Source organism: Eptesicus fuscus, chromosome 2 (genome assembly GCF_027574615.1).
Source record: "Eptesicus fuscus isolate TK198812 chromosome 2, DD_ASM_mEF_20220401, whole genome shotgun sequence".
NCBI classification, from domain to species: Eukaryota; Metazoa; Chordata; class Mammalia; order Chiroptera; family Vespertilionidae; genus Eptesicus; species Eptesicus fuscus.
Window position 1 is genome coordinate 93,926,072 of NC_072474.1, and position 22,927 is coordinate 93,948,998.

General features: G+C 42.2%; 1 protein-coding gene across 1 annotated transcript; it reads left to right on the forward strand.

The window, feature by feature from the left end:
* Positions 1-1,154: 1,154 nt before the first annotated feature.
* TLR6 (toll like receptor 6) lies at positions 1,155-12,220 on the forward strand. The gene is made up of 2 exons (XM_008140215.3): positions 1,155-1,194; positions 9,019-12,220. The coding sequence occupies exon 2, from the start codon at positions 9,088-9,090 to the stop codon at positions 11,476-11,478; it is 2,391 nt and encodes a 796-aa protein (XP_008138437.2). The 5' UTR covers positions 1,155-1,194; positions 9,019-9,087; the 3' UTR covers positions 11,479-12,220.
* The last annotated feature ends 10,707 nt before the right edge of the window (positions 12,221-22,927 follow it).

Sequence of the window (22,927 nt, forward strand, 5' to 3'; positions counted from 1 at the left end):
CAAACCAGTATTATATGCAATGTTAAGGGTATGCATGAAGAAGAAGAAGAAGAAGAAGAAGAAGAGGAGAAGGAAGAGGAGGAAAGAGGAAGAAGAAGAAGAAATATGAACAATAAAATGGCAATAAATATTATCTATCAACAACTGACTCTAAAAAACTAAATGAGCAAGCAGAACAGAAACAGACTCATAGATATAGAGAACATTTTGATGGTTGCTAGATGGGAAGGGGTTTGGAGGGGTGAGTGAAAAAGTTGAGGGGATTAAGAAGTGCAAATTGGTTATTACAGAATAGCCATGGGGATGTAATGCACAGCATAGGGAATATAATAATAATATTCTAGTAACTATGTATGGTGTCAGGTGGGTGTGAGATTTATCAGGATGACCACTTAGTAAGTTATGTAATGTCTAATCACTGGAGTGTACACCTGAAACTAATATACTATTGTATGTCAACTGTAATTGAAAAATAAAAAGGATTTAAAAATGAAAAAAAAAGTATTATTCTAAATGTCCTTTAGAAAATGGATTATTTAATTAGCCCTGCAGGATCTCAGTGTTATTTATAATTCTAGGATCTAGAATTAAAGCCTCTAATAATACTAAATATTGGTCAGAATGTGGGGAAACAGGATGCAATTTCCTTCAGGTGTGGCTAATTTTGTATCAACTACTAAGCTTTTCTTGAAAATTGATTTTTAAAAAAATCTCGGACTTAAGCTTATTTTATTTTTAAGTATCTTATCCAGCTAAGATAGTGCTCCAAAACTGCTTGATAACCATAGTTGCAATTACTTTGGAAAAGTTAAGTATAGTGATAATAGAAAACAGGCCAAGTTCAATAACTTTCCACTCTGGTGACAATTTCATATTCAGGCTACAGCTCTTACAGATAAATATTACCTTAAAAACAATTTTCTTCACACTGAAATGGCCATAACTGCTTGCTCAAATGAATTAAAATTTTGGTGACTATTTCAGTCTGTAGCCCATAAAAACCTGCTGAGTCATATGCTTTGTCCAGTGACCCTTGAAAGGGAAATGCACATGTAAGAGTAATTCCAGGAAGGTCCAGAAGATGGCACAATACTGTTTGTACAGTATTGCTTTACTTAAACTAAGGACTTCCACTTCGTCAAGCACTTATTTTTCCGCCTTCAGACGTTGTTTTCTTCTGAGAAAGAAATCTGGGTAAGTAAGCAGGCTTTTGTAGCTTTTTCAAATTATGGCATAATTACTTCAAACAAGCAAGAAAATGCTAACGATTGTCTAGAATAGGTAACGTTTCTTTGACATTTTTGCAAGATGATTTTAAGTGGGTTTTTTAATGTTGCAAATGTCCTTTTAAATAGACAAGAAAGGTAAAGATAGGACTATCTCCCAAAGGTACAAGAATAGCACGTGTAGTCATAGTTAAGGGAAAAACTAACCGATGATATTTATTTCTTCTGCTTTTGTCTACTACTTTTTCTATTTTCACCTTTCTCTAGTTCCTACAGTAACATTTATAGTACTTTATGCCACTGCTACGGCACCTATTACATATTATGTATCTTTATTGTAGGCATGAGTGTTTTATGTCCCCTGTCACGTGATTCTATAATTGCTTATTTGTATCGGTCACTAATTTATAAGCATCTGGAAAGCAGGGATTATGCCGGTGCTAGTCATCTTTCTTTCCCCAGCACCTAACGCCCAGCAAAGTCCTGGCACATACTACACTCTGAATAAACAGTTATTAAACGAAGGAAGCGGCAGGGACTGACCGAGGACTGGCCTTTCTCTGCGTCTCTCCACCTAAACTTTGACAAATAAAGCAACGTTTCTCTCGCACACTTGTTGACTCGGTTATGGAATCACTCTTACCTCAATGTTTTTCTTATCTCTCCCCTTTCTTGTAGTCTTCATTTTCATAGATCCTATCCACTTTGGTGTTTTTCTTGAAGTAGAGCTTCTTCCACCTGTCTTTTTCCCCTCTCTTTTCATTCGATGCATTAAAGGAAAAGAAAAAAACAACAACTTTTCCTCCTACCTCTTTTTACTTCCTGGAAAAAAAAGAAGTGAACTCTGTAATCATCTGCTCTCATCTCTCCCTTTTCTCCCCTTTATTTTTTCTTAAATGTAAAAGCTCCTGGCTGGTTTGTTAAGTGTATACACTGGGAACTGCTTGAGGGTCTAAAGGCCCCTGAAGGAATACTACCTTTTGGGGGGCAGGGTGCTCTAAGGGTAGCGGATCAACTTTCTCACACCGTGGCTAAGTTTCAGTCCCCTGAACACAGACACCAGAGAGGGACCTCTAGGTAGGTTCTCTTTCATAAATGTCAGTTATCGAGCATCATGCAGAAGGAGTTCTTTCTTTATACAAATAATATAAGCATGTTTCTTTAAATATAAACTATTTTTACATTAGCTGTATCTTAAGACAAACCTTTTGTGATTTATAAAAGGTGTTCAAAATTAGAAATTTTGGAAATATACAAAAGCACAGGAAAGAAAATTAACTTTATCTAGGATTCAGAAATCCAGAGATAACTACTATTAGCATTTGATATATTTCTTCCCATTCTTTTTGCCCCTAGGCTTTGCGTGTATGTCAGGTTTTCCTCATGTTTTGCAAAATTAGAGTCTTACCACATATACAATTTTGTATTCTTATATTCACCTAACATTATATTGTAGACATTATTTTTTCCCAAAAGTGCAATATTTGAGACAGCATGTTATTCATGTTATGAGTGTTATTGATTAAACTGTTTTCTACATGAGACATTATCATTTTTTCAACTTTTCATTGTCATGAGCATCCTCATAGTAATATTTTTATGTCTATCTCTGATAATTCCTTTAGAAGAAAATTTTGATAGCTGGAATTGCTAAGCTAAGAGTGAATATATATATATCTAGAATAAAGAGGTAATATGCAAATTAACCCTCACGCCCTCACAAGATGGCTACCTACGACCAGGCCGGCAGGGGGGTTAGTGAAGGACAACCAAACGACTGAACAAGCAGGCTGCATGGGGCCACCAGGCCGGCGGGGGTGCAGTTAGGAGTGACCAGGCTGGCAGAGGGGGGCAGTTGGGGACAACCAGGCTGGCAGGGGGCAGTAAGAGGTGACCAGACCGGCAGGGAGGGGGAAGTTGGGGGTAACCTGGCCGGCAGCATGGGGGCAGTTAGGGGCAATCAGGCTGGCACGCAGAGGCAATGAGGGGCGATCAGGCTGGCAGTGGAGGGGCAGTTAGGGGTGACCAGGCAGGCAGGCAGGTGAGTGATTAGGAGCCAGTGGTCCAGGATTGTGAGAGGGATGTCCCAGATTGGAGAGGGTGCAGGCTGGGCTGAGGGGACTCCCTCGCCCATGCACAAATTTTGTGTGTATATATATATATATATATATATATATATATATATATATATATACTAGTGGCCCAGTGCACAAAATTTGTACACATTAAAAGGGGATTAATTAAAGGAAATATTTTAATATTGCTATTTGCCCTTTCTCTATAATAGAAGTGTCAGAGATGAAAGAAAATTAGTAAAATGTACATGAAAACCTTCCTCCTGTCAGAGTCTGGGGCACGCCGTGGGACCCAGAGTCAAGTCCCTGCCCACCTGCGTGCACCTCGAAATCGCGTGAGACCCAGACCCGGCCAGCCCCACCCCCATTAGGCAAGATCCAGACCTGGCTGGCCCCACCCCCGTTCAGCCCTGCTGGGCGGGGAACGCAGCCTCAGGTCCCCTGTCAAGCTCTGCCAGGTGGGGGGTGCAGCCTCAGGGCCCCCGTCAAGCCCTGCTGGGTGGGGAGGGGCACAGCCTCAGGTCCCCCAGCTGGGTTCTGGGTGGGGTGTGCAGCCTCAGGTCCCCTGGTGCACCCTCAGGTCCCCCGGCCTGGCGCTGGGGTAGGGGGCGTGGCCTGAGGTCCCCCTTCAAGTACCACTGGGTGGAGGGTGCAGCCTCTGGGCCCCCACCCCAGCCCAGCACCACACAGCCTCAGGTCCCTGCTGATCGCTCATTATGGCTTGTTATAGGAACCCCATCTCCACTGTGGGTGCAACCATCTTGTGATGGCATGATGGAGTGAGGGTCAATTTGCATATTACCTCTTGATTATATAGGACACACACACATATATATATATATGTGTGTGTGTGTGTGTGTGTGTATATATGTGTGTGTGTATATATATATATATATATATATATATATATATATATATATACAATTTTTTTAATCCTCATCTGAGGACATGCTCATTGATTTTTTTAGAGAGGGGGAAGGGAGAAAAGAGAGAAACATTGATTGATTGCCTACTATACGCACCCTGACCAAGGATCCAACCCACGACCTTGGTATGTGCCCTGACTGGGAATCGAACCCACAACCTTTCGGTATAAGGGACGATGCTCCAACCAACTGAATCACACTGGCCAGGGCAGGGTAAGCATATTTTAAATAAATTTTATTATATGTGACCAAATTGCCCTTCAGAAAGGTTGTACTAATTTTTCATTTCTGCCAGTAAGTAGTAAACGAGAGCTCATCATTCTGCCTCCCTCTTCCACTTGCAAGGACTCTTGTGATTACATGGGGCCCGCCCAAATAATCCAGAATATTTTTCCTATTTTAAGATCAGCTGATTAGCAACCTTAATTCCAGCTGGAATGCTAATTCCCTTTTTGCATGTAACAGCATATTCGCAAGTTCTGGAATTAGGAAGTGAACATCGCTGTGAAGCTATTATTCTGTCTAACATAGTCCAATCTGCTTGTGAATTTCAGAGATTCCTCTTGGTTCACTTCCCTAAGAACTTTCCTTCTCATTTTATGTGTGTGTGCTTTTTTTTTTTTTTTTTTTCTTTCATCATTTTGGGGATTTAGGTAAGGGGAGGAGGCTGGAGCATGTGTACACCATCCAGTTGACTCATAATTCTAATTCAAAATGTGGTTTTCTTTTTAATATTTTTTTTAAGTTGATTTCAGAGAGAAAGGAAGAGGGAGAGAAAGGAAGAAGTGGAATTGCTGGATCATATGGTGGTTCTAATTTTATTTTATTTTTTTCAGGAAACTCTTTACTGTTTTCAATAGTGGCTGCACCAATTTACTAATACATTCCCACCAAGAGTGCTCAAGGGGCCCCTCTCTCCACATCCTTGCCACCACTTGTTATCTCTTGTTTTTTGTGTGTTTTTTTTGATATCAGCCTTTCTCACAGGTGTGAGGTGATATCTCATTGCAGTTTTAATTTGAATTTCCCTTGATGGTTAGTGACATTGAGCATCTTTTCATGTACTTGTTGGAGGCAGTTTGTATTGCTTTCTTTGAAAAGAAAAAGAAAGTCTAGTTAGGTCTCCTGCCCATTTTTAAATCAAATTATTCGTTTTGTTTTAACTTTTTTTGCTGTTGGGTTATATGAGTTCCTTATATATTTTGGATATTAACTTCTTATCAGATATTTTGGTTCATATATGTTTTCTCCCAATGTGTAGGTTGACATTTCATGTTGTTGACCGTTTCTTTTGCTGTGCAGAAGCCTTTTAGTTTGATATAGCCTCACTTCCTAAAAAAATTTCCCTTTTGTTGACAGATCCAAAAAATTATTGCCAAGACCAATGTCAGGTTTTCTTCTAGAAGAACCTAACATTGTGTTTTCTTCTAGGAGTTATTTTTGTTTGTTTGTTTTAGTTCTTAAAAGTTAAGTTTTTAATTTATTTGGATTAAATTTTTGTGAGTGGGATAAGATAGGGGTCAAATTTCATTCTTTTGCATGTACATATACAGTTTTTCCAACACCATTTATTGAAGAGACTGCCATTTCCCCATAAAGTATTTTTTACACCTTTGTCAAATATTATTTTGTGCCTGGATTTCTTTCTGGGCTCTCAATCCTGTTCCATTGGTCTGTGTGTCTGTTTTTATGTGAACATTATACTGTGTTGATTACTAAAGCTTTGTAATATAGTAACCAGGGAGTGTATTGCCTTCAGCTTTGTTCTGTCTCAGAATTGCTTGGCTATTTGGGGTCTTTTGTGGTCCCATATGAACTTTTAAATATTTTTTCCTATTTCTGTGAAACATATCATTGAAATTTTGATAGCTACTGCATTGCCTATATAGATAGCTTTGGGTAGTATGGGCATTTTAACAATATTGTTTCTTCTGATCCATGAATGCAGGATATCTTCTCATTTATTTGTGTCTTCAATTTCTTTCATCAATGTCTTATCTTTTCAGTGTATAGGTCTTTCACCTTCCTGGTGAAATTTATTGAGGTATTTTGTTCTTTTGATGAAATTGTAAATGGAATTATTTTGCTTATTTCTTTTCCAGGTAGTTTGTTGTTAGTGTATAGAAACACAGTTGATTTTGTAGTTTGGTTTTGTATCCTGCTATTTGACTGAATTTGTTTATTAGTTAGTTTATTTTTGTGTGTGGAGTCTTTAAGATTCTCTACATATAAGTTCATATCATCTGCAAACAGAGATAATTTGACTTCTTCCTTCCCAATTTCGATGTTTTCTTTTTGTTTCTTTTTATTGCCTAATTACTCTGGCTAGGACTCCCAGCATATTATGTTGACTAGAAGTAGTACGAGTACTTCTTGCTCAGCTTTTACCTAAGAGGGTTCATCATTGTGTGATGAAGAGGTGGAGGATAGTGGCTGGCAGAAGGAAACTCAGTGTTGTGATCCACTCACATCAGTGCCATTGGGTAATTACTTGGTTGTTACTCATCCTTGGTATTTGAATGAGAGACAAACACAAAGGGACAAAATGTGTTCATACCTTTTGTCATGGAGTCTGTTTTCCTGAGACAAAACTTGAATACACTGGATTTTCCTTAATACACCTCAGTTACTTTTTCATGAACGTAGATGCTTTTGGATCCTGCCATTAATTTTCCATCTTTCTTAGTTTTAGGTGGCAAGGTGGGTTTTCAAGTGTTTCTGTGTTTTCATGGGTGTTTTGGTGGTCAATTGGGAGAGGCTGTAAGGGAAGTGGGGTGAGGGCCTTTTAACCATATACTATTTTTTTTAAATTAAAGTATAATTAGCTTTTTTTAAAAAGTGCCATTTTGTGGGCAGAGGATCTGAATAGACATTTCTTCAAAGAGGACATCTAGAGGGCCAACAGATATATGATAAGATGCTCAATGTCACTAATCATCAGAAAAATGCAAATTAAAATCACAGTGAGGTGTCACATCACACCTGTCAGAATGGCTATCATCAATAAATCAAAAAATGACAAGTGCTGGCAAGGATGTGGAGAAAAGGGAACCCTTGTGCACTGTTGGTGAGAATGCAGACTGGTGCAGTCACTGTGGAAAGCATTATGGAGTTTCCTGAAAAAATTAAAAATGGAACTGCCTTATGATGCAGCAATTCCACCACCTCCAGTGTATGTCCAAAGAAATCCAAAACACTAATTCAAAAGAATATATGCACTCCTATGTTTATTGCAGTGTTGTTTATAATAGCCAAGTGCCCATCAACAGACAAGTGGATAAAAAAGTTGTCACACACACACACACACACACACACACACACACACGCACACACACTACTTGGGCATAAAAAAGAATGAAATCTTAATCCATTGGCAACAGCATGGATGGACCTAGAAGGTATTTTGCTAAGTGAAATAAGTCAGTCAGAGAAAGACAAATACCATATGATCTTATATGTGAAATCTAAAGAACAAAATAAATGAACAAACAAAACTGAAACAGACTCACAGAAACAGAGAACAGGCTGATGGATGCCAGAGGGGAGGCAAGTTAGGGAATTGGGTGAAAAAGGTAAAGGGATTAAGGAAAAATAATTTGGTCAAAAATAGAAAAGGAAAGAAATGAAGTGGCCTGGTCCACTTATAATTATAGTTCCACGACATTACAAACTCCCTGATGTCAGGAATATAGTCTGTCACCAATGCCTAGAACAGTGCCCAAGCACTCAATACACATTTGCTTCATGTTTGTACTGGTACATATTTAAATAATTTTATAATAAAAATAATTTAAAAGAAAAAAAAGCCATTTTGTAATGAAATGTCCCCAACCCGGAAGAGTATTTACTCTTCCAAAGAATGATTAATTGAAACCCTACTCACCTCATAACTATTTTACTATTTCCAATATACCCTCAGGTGATAAACAGCAGATCTTTTTGTTAATGAAACTGAATAACTAACTAGTCAAAATCTGCTCCAATTATTCCAACTACACAAGGCCCTACTTAAGAAATGTTGCCTGCTCTTGTTCCCTAGGGACTCCTAGGTGTGTGTGTGTGTGTGTGTGTGTGTGTGTGTGTGTGTGCAGATCAGATCCTGACTGAGGTCCAGTGAGCCTCAAAGTTCCAACCATTTGTTCTGGTCTCAAATATGGGGTCTGTGGTCTCGTGCATCTGCCTCCACCCCTCAGCCAAGTAATCTCAATCAGTGATTGTCATGAACTTCAATGTCTATATTGTTATCTCTTACATACAATAGCGTTAGCCTGGCATGCCTATGACTTCTTCTGACTACTTATTAATATTTATCTATATTTTCCTGTTTCATCAGTCTGTTAATTGTAGGAACTTGATGTTTTCAGATGATCAGTGCTGAATCCCATCTCTCTGAATTTGTTGCTTCTGGTCTAGTGTGAGTTGGGAAAGCAGATGTCCATTTTCATGGGAATTGCGTCAAAAATAAGGTCCTGTGACGAAAACATTTCCTGTGACCAGAAAGAGTGGAGTATATGTTCTATCTCAATGCCCTTTGCCAGCCGGTAAGAGCACCTCTAACTTGTACCTGGAGGTGGTTCCAGGCAGGCATGATTGTGGGCACTCCAGCGTAGCACAGGAGGCTGCCCTGTGGCCATCACAGCTGCCCTGCCGCTCACAGGATGCCCTGTGGGAGTCAGGCAGCTTTATGACTCTGATGGTGAATAAAGAAATAATTATGACTGTGTTTAGTAAGTAGAAGTTTGAGAGCAATTACCCACTCTTTATATATCTTAATGTATATTATATTTCTAGGATTTGGATGCATATCAAGATGCTCTGAAGAACAGCGAAGGCCCTTCAGGGGATAACCACTTCAACATCATGACCAAGGGCAAAGAACCCATGGTCAGGAGCTTTCACTTGGTTTGCATGATAACCTTAGTAGTTGGAACCATAATCCAGTTCTCTGCTGAAAGTGAATTTGCAGTAAATGAGTCAAACAAAGGCCTTACTCATGTTCCAAAAGACCTGCCACCCAAAACCATAGTCTTAGATATGTCTCAAAATGACATATATGAGCTTCACCTCTCAGACATCAGCTTTCTTTCGGGGCTCAGAGTTTTGAGGCTTTCCCATAATAGACTCCAGTACCTCAATATGAGTATTTTCAAGTTCAACCAGGATTTGGAATATTTGGATTTGTCGCACAATCAGTTGCAGAAGATATCCTGCCATGCTATTACCAGCCTCAAGCATTTAGACCTCTCATTCAATGACTTCAGTGCCCTGCCCATCTGTGAGGAATTTGGCAACTTGACTCAACTGAATTTCTTGGGATTAAGTGCTAAACATTTACAACCATTAGATCTGCTACCGATTGCTCACTTGCACCTAAGTGGCATCCTTCTGGAGTTGGGAGGTTATTATGTGAAAGAACATGAGACAGAAAGTCTTCAAATTCTGAATACAAAAACACTTCACCTCGTCTTTCACCCAAATAATTTCTTCTCTGTCCAAGCAAACATATCAGTTAATAATTTAGGGTGTTTACAACTGAGTAATATTAAACTGCAGGATAAGAACTGTCACATTTTAACTACATTTTTATCAGAACTAACTAGAGGTCCAAACTTACTAAATATTACCCTCAACCATGTGGAAACAACTTGGAGATGTTTGGTTAGAGTTTTTCAATTCCTTTGGCCCAAACCTGTAGAATATCTCAATATTTACAATTTAACAATAGTTGAAAAGATTGATAAAGAAGATTTTACATATTCTGAAACATCATTGAAAGCGTTGAAAATTGAACATGTTACAAACAGAGTTTTTCTTTTTTCACAGACAGTATTATACACTGTGCTTTCTGAGATGAACATTATGATGTTAACCATATCAGATACACCTTTTATACACATGCTTTGTCCTCAAGCAACAAGCACATTCAAGTTTTTAAACTTCACCCAGAATGTTTTGACAGATAGTGTTTTCCAAGAATGCACCACTTTAGTTAGATTGGAGACACTGATCTTACAAAAGAATAAATTAAAAGACCTTTTCAAAGTAGGTCTCATGACTAAGGATATGCCATCTTTGGAAATGCTGGATGTGAGCGGGAATTCTTTGGAATATGATGGACATGACAGAAATTGCACTTGGGCTGAGAGTATAGAGGTGTTAAATTTGTCTTCAAATATACTCACTGACTCTGTTTTTGGATGTTTACCTCCCAGGCTCAAGGTTCTTGACCTTCACAGTAATAGAATAACAAGTATCCCTGAAAATGTCATCGGTCTGGAAGCTTTGCAAGAACTCAATGTTGCTTCCAATTCTTTAGCCCACCTTCCTGAATGTGATTCCTTCAGCAGCCTCTCTGTACTGATCACTGACTATAATTCAATTTCCAACCCATCAGCTCATTTCTTCCAGAGCTGCCAGAAGATCAGGTCCATCAACGCAGGAAACAATCCATTCCAATGCACATGTGAGCTAAGAGAATTTATCCAAAGCATAGGCCAAGTTTCCAGTGAAGTGGTAGAGGGCTGGCCTGACTCTTATAAGTGTGACTATCCAGAAAGCTATAAGGGAACCCTACTGAAGGACTTCCATGTGTCTCCATTATCCTGCAACACAGCTCTGCTGATTGTCACCATTGGGGTCACTGGGCTGGTGTTGGCTGTCACTGTGACTGCCCTCTGTGTCTATTTCGACCTGCCCTGGTATCTCAGGATGGTGTGTCAGTGGACCCAGACCCGGCACAGGGCCAGGAACACACCTTTACACGAACTCCAAAGAACTCTTCAGTTCCATGCCTTCATTTCGTACAGTGAACATGATTCAGCCTGGGTGAAGAATGAACTGGTACCTTGCCTAGAAAAAGAAGGTATACGGATTTGTCTCCATGAGAGAAACTTTGTTCCTGGCAAGAGCATTGTGGAAAACATCATCAACTGTATTGAGAAGAGTTACAAGTCCATCTTTGTTTTGTCCCCCAACTTTGTTCAGAGCGAGTGGTGCCATTATGAACTCTACTTTGCCCACCACAATCTCTTTCATGAAGGATCTGATAACTTAATTCTGATCTTGCTGGACCCCATTCCACAGAACAGCATTCCTAGCAAGTATCACAAGCTGAAGGCCCTCATGGCACAACGGACTTATTTGGAATGGCCGAAGGAGAAGAGCAAACATGGACTTTTTTGGGCTAACATTAGAGCTGCTTTTAATGTGAAATTAACACTAACCACTGAGGACAATGACATGAAAACTTAAAAATAAAAAATAGGCCAGGAAACTAACGTAAGAAACCATCATAAACATGTATCCGATGAACACCCTGGTATTAACTTATTGTCCAGATGGTGCTGGCATCATCTCTATATGTTCAAGAAAGACTTCACGCCTGGCTGACGTGGCTCAGTGGTTGAGCGTCGACCTATGAGCCAGGAGGTCACAGTTCGATTCCCAGTCAGGGCACATGCCAGGGTTGCAGACTTGATCTTCAGTAGGAGGCAGCTTATCAATGATTGTGTGTAGGAGGTAGCTTATCAATGATTCTCTCATCATTGATGTTTCTCTCTCCTCTCCCTTCCTCTCTGAAATCAATAAAAACATATTAAAAAAAAGAAAAGAAAGACTTAACAACAGCCATGTTTTAATTGAGTTGGAGAAAAGGCCAGGGGCTGAGATGGTGCTCAAACCTGCTGATTATGATGACAGATAACTCGGTCTCCTCTGATTTAGCCATTGTGTTACAAATCGAAACAGTCTCATTTGAGTAAATGCTCAGTCATTCAAGGATATTTCCTCTCCTTGCCTCTGCCAAATGGATTCTGTGTGAGCAGGGGTTTATAGAACTTCCTGGCAACACGGAATGAGTCAACCTCACAACAGTATGCAGTGGACCTTGAGGTGCCCTGTGCATGCTCATTGGCTTCTGGGTGAACTTTGTTTTCCTGTTCAACTTTAGAACTTGAAAAAAATTATACCGGTTATGGAAAATAAAGGCACCCTTTTTCATCACATCTGAATAACCATTTGTTAAATTTTTGACCTAGCTACACAGATATGCAGTAGTTTGTGTATATAAAGGGAACTATAGCCTTAGTCATAGGCTGTTGAGGCTGAAGACATGGATTTACCTGCTTGCCAAAAAAACTTAGAGCCAAATTTATTTGTAACTGTTAATTGCATGGGACATTTTGGTGCTTTAGAATTTTGGAGAATGCTTCAAAGCTGACAAAAGGGACATTTTAAACAGGAAGGGCTCTACCCTTATGACCTCACTTAACCTTAATTACCTCTTTAAAGTCTCTATTTCCAAATATAGTCATACTAGAGGCCTGATGCACGAAAATTTGTGCAAGAGTAAGCCTTCCTTCCCCCAGCTGCCAACACTGGCTTCCCTCTGGAACCCGGGACCCAGGACCCGGGCTACTTTGCTCCAGCTGTCGCCACCAGGCACCTGGGAACTGGGCTTCGTTCCAGCCCTGGCTTTGTTTGGATGGATGTCTGGAATGATGCCCAGTCTAATTAGCATATTACCATAACCCCTCTGCCTGCCTGCCTGATCACCCCTAACCACCTCTGCCTGCCTGCCTGATGCCCCTAACTGCTCTCCCCTGGGAGCCTGATTGCCCCAACTGTTCCCCTGCATGCCTGATTGCCCCTAACCACCTCTGCCTGCCTGCCTGATGCCCCTAACTGCTCCCTTGCCAGCCTGATCCCCCCTAACTGCTCTCCCCTGCTGGCCTGATCACCCCTAACTGCTCTCCCCTGCCAGCCTGATCACCCCTAACTGCCTCTGCCTTGGCCCCCGCTACTGCGGCTTTGTCCGGAAGGACGTCCAGAAGACGTCCAGTCTATCCAGTCTAATTAGCATATTACCCTTTTATTAATATAGATTCTAAGGAACCAGGGGGTTAGGGCTTCAACGTATAAATTTTGGAGATGACACAATTCAGTCCATAACAGATAACTATGCAGATAAATTGAAAAATGGTGACAGAGGTTTTTAGTTGTCATCAGTATCCATTCTTCCTTTATTTATTAAATATATTTTTATTGTTGATAGTATTACAGATATCTCCCATCCCCCCTTGCTCTCCTCCTCCCAGCCCTTACTACCCTATTGCCCATGTCCATAGGCTATGCATGTAAGTATATAAGTTCTTTGATTTAATCTCTTCTCATCCCCCCAACCTCACATCAAGGTATGTCAGTCTGTTCCATGCCTCCATGCTCTGGGTTTTATTTTGCTGGTCAATTCATTTTGTTTATTAGATTCCACAAATAAGTGATACCAGTTTGGCTTTTTTTCACTTAGCATAATATTTTCCAGGTCCATCCATGCTGTCCCAAAGGGTAAAAGATCCCTCTTTTTTACAGCTGCATAGTATTCCATAGTGTAAATGTCCCACTGCTTTTTTATCCATTCATCTACTGATGGGCACTTTGGCTGTATTCTACCTTATTTAATACTAGAATGTGTGAGCTTTATCAGGGCAACCCAGCTAGAGATGACATTTCCCAGCCTCCCTTGCAGCTTGACGTGGACACGTGACTAAATTCTGGGCAATGAGATGTAGCTGGAAGCTAAGTGCCACTCGGGCTCATGTCTCTAAGAAAGATGGGTCCTGTCTTTCCACTGGAAAAGAGGTAAGAATTGGAGGAGTTGTCTAGTACCTGGAGATGAAAGCCACATGTTGGCAACATGTCCTCATCCTGCCATTTTGTTTGGCTCAAGTCAGCCTCTCAGCATGTCCTGGACTGCTCGTCTCTCATGTGAGAGAAAAGTAAACTTCCACCTTGTTTAAACCACGCCACTTTTGGATCCCTCCGACATGGCATCTTCATCTGCACCCCCATGAGTGCAGACATTTATAACCCACAGACAGTGGTACAGCCTTTGAATATTTCCTGACTATGTACATGAGAGGAAAGAGAGCATGTTTCACGCTGCAGCCTGGAGCAGAGCATCTGCCATCCTGACCAAGCCACCAATATCTCTCACCTGTGCGAGGGCAACAACTTCCCAATCAGCCTCCTTGCTTTTACTCCTGCCTCACACATTCTCCAAATAGCAATTGGAGTGATTGCTTTCACGGTGTAAAGTCTATTAAGCCATTCCCCTGCTTACAACCTGCTAATGACCTCTCCCTGCAGTGAGAACAAAGGTCAAACTCCTCATCGTGACCTGCTGCAGAGGTCTGGGTCTGCCTTCCTTCCCCCTCTGCACCTCCCTCTGCATCTCCTGGCGCTCTCCCCCTGGTCCACCACATTTCAGCCACAATCGCCTTTGGCTGTTCCCTGAATGCGCCACATTGATTCCCACCTCCGCCTCTCTGCTCCTGGTACTTGCCACTGGGATCAGTCTTTCCCGGGGGCATGCTTAACTTGTTCTTGACCTTTGTGTCTCAGCTCAAATGTCACCTCCTCAGAGGGGCCTCCCTGTGATTCCCAGTCACTCTCTGTCACGTTGCTCCCCTTGGTTTTCTTTACAGCGGACTCTCTCAAATTATCTGGTTGACTTGTTTTCTGTTTTTCCTCCAATAAAATATAAGCTCCAAGAGAGCAACAACATTCCATACCTTGTCCACTGCTTATGCCCAGTGCTGACAACAGTGCATAGTAGATACTCAGTAGAAACTTGTTGGATGAATACATAGCTCCAAGTGGCCACAAGCATCAAATGTCTTTGAAGTTTTCATTTTTATTTTAGAAACAGCCCATACAAATAGAGCATCCCCGCTCATTCACGTTAGCGTGGAGCCTTCACATGCCATAGTTCAAAAAGTTTGCATTAATACATTTTCAGATATTAACACTTTGATGATAATAAAAATTAGGTTCCTTAATAAGGTGACAGGTTAGAAGGAATGGGACATGGCAAAGAGGATTAGGGAGGGCAGCTAGGATGAACCCTGCTGAAAGGCCTTTGGGCAACCCCAGGGCAGCGAGAGGGTCCTGGGCCTGTGGCTGCAAAGGTCCTTCAAAGGGCAGGCACAGTGGGTGCTGAAAGGGTTCAAGGGAATAAAATGGGGCAGAGGAAACTTACTGTGTTTAGTAGATATCTTGCAGAAAGCTTGTAACCTTGAGCACCGCATGGCCCAGATAACCACTAGCCATCTGATGCTGGGAGGAACCAAGGACAGTCCAGACCCTTACGTCAGTAGAGCGGCTTGGAGCCAGCAAAAGTTAATAAAAACCTGTTTCTCCCTTCTGTCTTGGCCGACTCAGCCCACCTGCACCCAGGTGCCTGGAATAAAAATCTCTTTTGATACATTATGGCCTCATGTCATAGGTGTGAGACCCCGGCCCACTTTGAACCTTTCATTTAGTGCCAAACACCCAGGAAGGTCTGGTGAGGGGTCCAGTAAGAGCCATTGAAGGGTTCCAGCAACCAGGCACTTGGCATTCAGAGAGACTGTGATTGTTTGGCTCCTGAGCTCCCCTTGTGTCCGGTGAAAGCCCCCAGCCACGCTTCTGCATGGCTGAGCTTCTGCTGAACTTGTGACACTTACTTGGAGCCCCCTAGCCTTCCTCCAGACTGGTCTGGGTCGTGCCCATGACTGGATAGTGGACGTATCAACACGAGGCATAGATTCATAGGTAAGTGGCTTTAGTCTGTTTTCTCATGTCTGGGACTGTCCTGTAAGTTTAGGGTTGGAGCATGGCTCCGGGCTGTTACTGTATGGCTGGCCCCACAAAAATCCAGTGCTGGTCGGGACAAGTCCTCCGGGGGAGCCAGGTTCCCTCACCTACTCTCCTGATGGGAATGCCTGTCACAGAGAAAGTGCTCCGTCTGTTTCTTGTGAATGTTAGGAGAAGACAGGGACGCCTTTCTCAGCCTTAACTCCATGGAGAACAGACCTTAAGCCCTAGCTTGTCACCATGGGGAAGCTCACCATAGGCCTTTCCCCCATACCACACCCTGGCACAGGACTTACACAAGTTTGACATGCTTGCCCTAAGTGATTTATTTTTTTACAAGAGGCCCGGTGCACGAAATTCGTGCATGGGGTGGGGGGGTGTCCCTCAGCCCAGCCTGCACCCTCTCCAATCCGGGACCCCTTGGGGGATGTTCAACTGATAGTTTAGGCCTGAAACTGGCAGTCGGACATCCCTCTCACAATCCAAGACTGCTGGCTCCTAACCACTCGCCTGCCTGCCTGCCTGATATCCCCCTAACCGCTCCCCTGCTGGCCTGATTGATGCCTAACTGCTCCCCTGCCAGTATGATTGTCCCCAACTGCCTTCCCCTGCTGGCCCGATCACCCCCAGCTGCCTTCTCCTGTGGGGCTGAGTGGACTAGAGGACTGAGGCTGGATGAGGCAGGGCTGAGGGAACTGGGGGACTCTGGCTGTATGAGGCAGGGCTGAGGGGACTGGGTGCCACCATCTTGTGGTTGTGGGTGCTGCCATCTTGTGAGGGCATGAGAGTCAATTAGCATATTCCCTCTTTATTAGATAGGATTGCAATACTGTCTGACCTCAGTATAAATTAAAATGGCACTTTTGGTTTCCAGATCCTACCTGACCTGGACAATTCTGCCGCAGGCAGGGAAAGTGGTCTGAGGTCCCGTATATCAAGGCTTTTTTTACACTCAAGGACACAACCTTCTCTCTGTAACAGCTGCTCTCCCTCAAGATTTTCCTTCTTCACTCTAAGCCCCCAGAGGATCTCAAATCCTCCTTCTCCTTCACCACTTTTGATCTTGCCAACCATCCCCCAGCCCACTCCGAACCTTTCAGATGCAGAGTTGGAAGTAAAAGGACACCATGAGCAAAGAAAGCATCCAATTGGTAGCTTTGCTGGGTGTGTTTGTTTTTCACAGCTTCCATAACAAATTACCACAAACTGTGTGGCTTAAAACACCAGCAATTAGTTCTCTCACAGGAGGTCAGAAACCCCAAATCAAGGGGTCCACAGGGTTGGTTCCTTCTGGAGGCTCTGAGGGAGAAATGGAGGCTCTCTCCCAGTTTCTGGTGGTTGCCATCAATCCTTGGCATTGCTTGGCTTGTAGCTGCATCACTCCACTCTGCCAGTGTCTTCATGTGGCCTTCTCCTCTGAGTCTCTGCATCTTCTTTTTTCTCTGTCTCTTCTAAGGACACTCTCATCGGATTTATGGTCCTCTTTAATCCAGTATGATCTTATCTTGATCCTTATCTATAATAATAAAAGTGTAATATGCAAATCAATTGAATGACTGAACAGCAGAACAACTGTCTGGACGACCTTCTGGATGACCATGCTATGACACGAACTGGGGCCAGGCCAGCCAAGGTGGGTGCAATGCGATTGGTTGGTGGGCCCCGCCATCACCCCACGATCACCCTGTAGGCCCAGGCCACTGGCCAATGGGGTGATCAAACGGGGGAGGGGAGGAGGAGGGAGAGCTCCATGATTGCCCCACAGAGTGAGGCCCAGGCCACCGGCCAGCAACACTATGGTGGGTGTGCGTGGCCGGCCAGTGATCATCCCGCAGAGGGAGGCCCAGGCCAGCCAAGTGATTGCATCCCACCCTGTCACTCGCAGAGGGAGGTGACCGATGGCGGGGGGGGGGGAGGGGAATAGCACCACACAGATGGCAAGCAGTGGCAGCAGCAGGGGCAGGGCCAGCTGCTGGCAGCTGGAGGGAAGAAAGCCCCAATAGGCCCTGATCCCCAGCCAGGCCTAGGGACTCTACCCGAGGGGTCCCAGATTGTGAGAGGGCACAGGCCAGGCTGAGGGACACCCCTCCCCCCCATGCATGAGGTTCATGCACTGTGCCTCTAGTCTATAATATGCTAAATGTCCAACTGTTCGTTCAACCGTTCAACCAGTCGCTATGATGTGCACTGAATACTAGGGGGCAGATGCTCTGACCGGTAGGTTAGTTTGCTGCTGGGACCGGCCAATCAGGACTGAGCAAGACAGGCCAGACACACCCTGGAGCCCTCTTGCATGCATAAATAAGTGGAGCAACAAATTGCTGTGTTTCTCTCTCTCTTTCTCAAATCAATAAATAAAAATTTAAATCTTATCTAATAAAAGAGTAATATGCAAATTGACCATACCTCTGCTATACCCATAAGCCACGCCCACCAGCCAATCAGGAGCAAATATGCAGATAAACCCAACCAAGATGGCTGTGGCCACAGAGAGCAGGAGGGAGGCTTGCGTTTCCCCAGTAATGGAGGAAGCCAAGCTTTCCGCCTGCCCTTGCCGGCCTAGGCCTCCACTCAAGGCTACAAAGTTTCAATTATAGAAGGTAAATAAATCCAAACAGAAATGGTGGCAGCCACGGAGCTGGAAAGAGCAGGAGGCTAGGGTTGCCCCCGACAATGGAGGAAGCCAAGCTTCTGAAGCCCTGACCTGCCTTGGCCTCCGTTCCAGGCTACAAAGTTTCAATTGTAGAAGATAAATAAATCCCAGATACCAAGGCCTCCGCTTGGGTCGCCAGGGGCTTGGCCGGCCTGCAAACCACCACAGGCCCTTTTCCCAGGCCACCCCACACCCCAAGGGAACCCCCACCCTGATCGGGGACACCCTTCAGGGCAAACCAGCTGGCCCCACTCATCCACCAGGCCTCTATCCTATCTAATAAAAGAGTAATATGCAGATTGACCATCACTCCAACACACAAGATGGCTGCCCCCATGTGGTCAAAGGTCCTACCCCTGTGTGGACACAAGATGGCCACCACAAGATGGCCAGCAGGGGAGGGAAGTTGGGAGGGACCAGGCCTGCAAGGGAGGGCAGTTGGGGGTGATCAACCCTGCAGGGGAGGGCAGTTAGGGGTGACCAGGCCTGCAGGGGACAGCAGTTTGGGGCAAACAGGCTGGCAGGGGAGCAGTTAGGCATCAATCAGGCTGGCAGGGGAGTGGTTAGGGGGTGATCAGGCTGGCAGGCAGGCGAGCAGTTGGGAGCCAGCAGTCCTGCCGTGGGCAGTCGGACATCCCTTGAGGGGTCCCAGATTGGAGAGGGTGCAGGCTGGGCTGAGGGACACCCCCCCCCTTCCATGCACGAATTTCATGCACCGGGCCTCTAGTATATATATGATATATAGTAACAGAAGAAAAGGCAGAGAATAATGGTATGAATGTATGTTTATTGGTTCACAAAGTCCTCTTAATGAAACATAGCCTAAGGAAATAATTTTTCACACACATTCTAAGGAAATACATGGACATGTTGCTTTTTGCAGTGATTATAATAACAAAAATTGAGAACAACCTAAATACCCAACAACACAAGACTGGTTAAATGCACTTATTAAAATACTTTAAAAAATACCTTATAAATAAAATGGAATATTTATTCAGCCAGTAATAAAAGTTGTAGATGGATATTTACTGACATGAGAAGATATTTATGATGTTTTATAGATTAAGAAAAGCAGATTACAAAACAGCATATACTAGTATGGTATAATGCTCTGTGTGTATGTGTGTGTGTGTGTGTGTGTGTGTGTGTGTGTGTGTAAATTGGTACAAACTCTCTGATCAGCAATTTGGCAGGAAGCGAAAAGAGCCTAGCCTACATGAAGAAGTCTGCACAGTTGCTACAAAAATGATATTGATATCTCTATATGATGAGGTTAACATTGATTTGACATTTTTTTCTTCTAATTTATTTACATTTTCTGATTTTTCTTCAGTAAACACATTGCTTGGATAATAAAAATTAAACTAACTAAAAAATTATGTTTGGGAAGAAAACATGCATATGTTTCTTTGACCTTGTTATGGTAAAGAACTTTCTAAACTTAAAAACAATGTAGCAGTGGTCTGCTGGAGCTGGTTTGTATAGATTTTTGAGGGCCAGTTGTCAAACATTCAAGAATTTTGCAAGCAAGCCAGTTGTAACTAGAAATCAGCTTCAGTGACAATATATATGTGGCCGACATCGGTATGTGCTACAAATCAGGCTTTCTCTTTTGTAACCTGGTTTACCAGCATACAACTAAATATTGGTATTAGCAAAAAAAAATAGTAAATTTACTTGTTTATATCAAAATGTATGCATTTATTGGTTTAAAAGATCATGAAATGAAAAAGAAGATGATGGGAGATATTTGCACAAAGTTTGACAGAGGGTTCATGTCAGTGACATAAAAGAGAACATATGATTGAACAGTAAAAACATAACCCTGGTAGAGAAATAGGCAAATGATGTGAACAGGTAATTCACTAAAGGATACAAATTGCCAATAAACTTGAAAAACTATCCAAGAAATTTGTAATAAATGAAAACTAAACAATAAGGAGATATCACCTTTCATCTATGAAATCGACCAATCCCAAGGTTCTTAGTTTAGGGAAGTTGGCCTTGCTCACTGTGTTAGAAAGGTGATTACAGCAAAGAATTGTGTCCAGTTTGTGACTGGACATCATGCAATACTAGGATGAAGGCAAGTTCAGAGAAATTCAGCTAACATTTCTTAGCTTTAGTTGCCCATTTTTGCTTTGTTATTTTGTTTTTTCTTTAAAAGACAAGAATGGGGCTATCAGATTGGATTCTTCAGTGTGCTGACAACAACCCAAAGCAAGTGTTTTAAACATTATTTGAGAAAAGAGATTGTTAGATATCATGTTTTTCACATGTAAATTTTTAAAAACCACTTTTTGAAGAAAGTTTGAACATATCAATGGAAAAAGAATTTGAGCACTAGATTCTCTGAAAACCATTTGTCAAAAAAGACACAATTAGCACTCATTTTATATTAGCCCATGGATGGTCTTTCCCTTTATGAATGAGTTTAAGCAAAACTTTGACCTTGACTCCTCCCTCTTTCCACTCTTTTTTAATAGAAGACCGATCAAAAGGCAAGAAGAAAAGCAAAGCATCTGAAATACACCCAGACTGGCCCTCCCGCCCCCACCTGCATGGCTACAAAGAAGCATTTTTGATTCAGCCAATAATGATCTGTGGATTGTTAACACCACCTCCTTCATTTTAATAGTGAGTTGATTGTAGCGAAATAGAGCCACAAAGATGTGATTCTATTTTAATTCTGGTCTATGAATTAACCCAGTCCATATTCCACATGTGAATAGGAGAAAATGGGTTTACACTTACTGTGTAATGTAATTTCAGTGAGATTCAACATATGGCACAAAAGAGCTCTGCCCCCAACATTAAATCTGGTGACCAGTGAAATAAATATTTGAGGAAGTACATGAATTTTATTCAGACTGCCAAGGAGATAGACGAATAGATTGCTTTGATAAGTGATACATTTTCTTTTAATTCTATAAAATAAAATAATGACATAACCCGTTATTGAACATAAAAATCTCAGGCTCGATGATGAAGTCCTGGGTGTTTTTCTAAGTGCGTTATTTCTGATATGTACTTACTGTGGTTTGAACTAGCATTTGTTATTCAGTTCCTTGTCCTAAGTCAGAGAGAGAGTTTTTGTATGTGTGTATGTTTGCTTTTTTCGTGAATAAGACCTCACCTCAAGCGTGATTTGCTTGCCAAAGATATATTTGAGTTGGAAGATGAGAGTTTGGGTCACACACATTTTCTCATGATTTTCTTACGGAGCTGCTGGTTGTTGCCTTCAGGTGACCTTGCTCTTTCTCCCATCCCTCTCCACCCACCTCCTGCAATGAGAATGCTGAGGAAAATGGGATAGGGCTGAGTTACTCCTGGAGGCAGTGGTGCCGTACACTTTTTATGGGTAGGTGTATTTTAGTTTCTTCTCTGGGCTGTTCCCACAAGCTATTCTTTTCTAGTTATTCAGACCACAGAAGCTGTTCTGTGGTGCTGCAAGTCAGGTGGAATTGTAGGTTTCAAAAATGTTTCCCAGGCTTCACCCCATTTGATCAAAAGAATTGAAAGTGAAAAAAGCAAAAGTTCACAATACCACATAGGAAACAAAGCAGAAGAGCTTTTGAACTGGTTCTGACCCTTTTAACCTGTGGTTAATGCCTCGTTGGTCTGGTGCAGAGAAGACTGACTCAGTATTTGCGAAATGAACTCAGTGGGCTAGATGAACTCTGGGGGTATCATCTATTAAGACAAGTCAACGTCCTGATTTGATGCCCCCAAAGTCTCCAAACAAAGGCAATTCAAAGGTATTGTTGTATGATATCATATAGTGGGAGGCTAAATTTACCACAATCATGTAAGTTGACATAGATAGATTGTACTTTTATACTTTCAAATTGAAGCATTCTTTTACTAATCAACTTAGCAAATAACTATTCTATTTGGTAGTAAAATAGTTTTGGGGTTCTAATACATATATGAAAATAATAATAGTGCTGGTTATTAGGACTATTAATAACCAGTGCTGGTTATTAGGACTTTGATTAAAAAATATTGATTTTCCACTGATTTAGCAACTTTGGTATATAAAATAAAAAGATCCTGTAAGTACCTAAGATTCAGTTGCTCATATGTACAATACTTTGACTCTTTAATTACAGAAATAAAGATGGTTTCACCAACCGAAAACTTCAAATTAGTGATTATAATTGGAAAGGCAAAATGGAAGTTGGGCAAATAGAAGATAGCTGAGTCAATTAATTTTGCTAGATATAAAGCTGAAGCCATGCTCTCATTAAATGCTGGGGACAGACAGTTACATAAATTTAAATCTTTGTGGTGATTACTGTTGTTAATGAAATGAGGACACCTCTGGTCTTGCTTGTGGTGGGTCCACTGTGCACTAAGCCCTCTTGTCCATGCATAGAGTTCTGTCTCTGACCCTTATCTCCTCGGTCTCTC

What these genes read in the sequence shown, in the direction of transcription:
- TLR6 (XM_008140215.3), top strand. Translation starts at nt 9,088, where the DNA reads ATGACCAAGGGCAAAGAACCCATGGTCAGGAGCTTTCACTTGGTTTGC.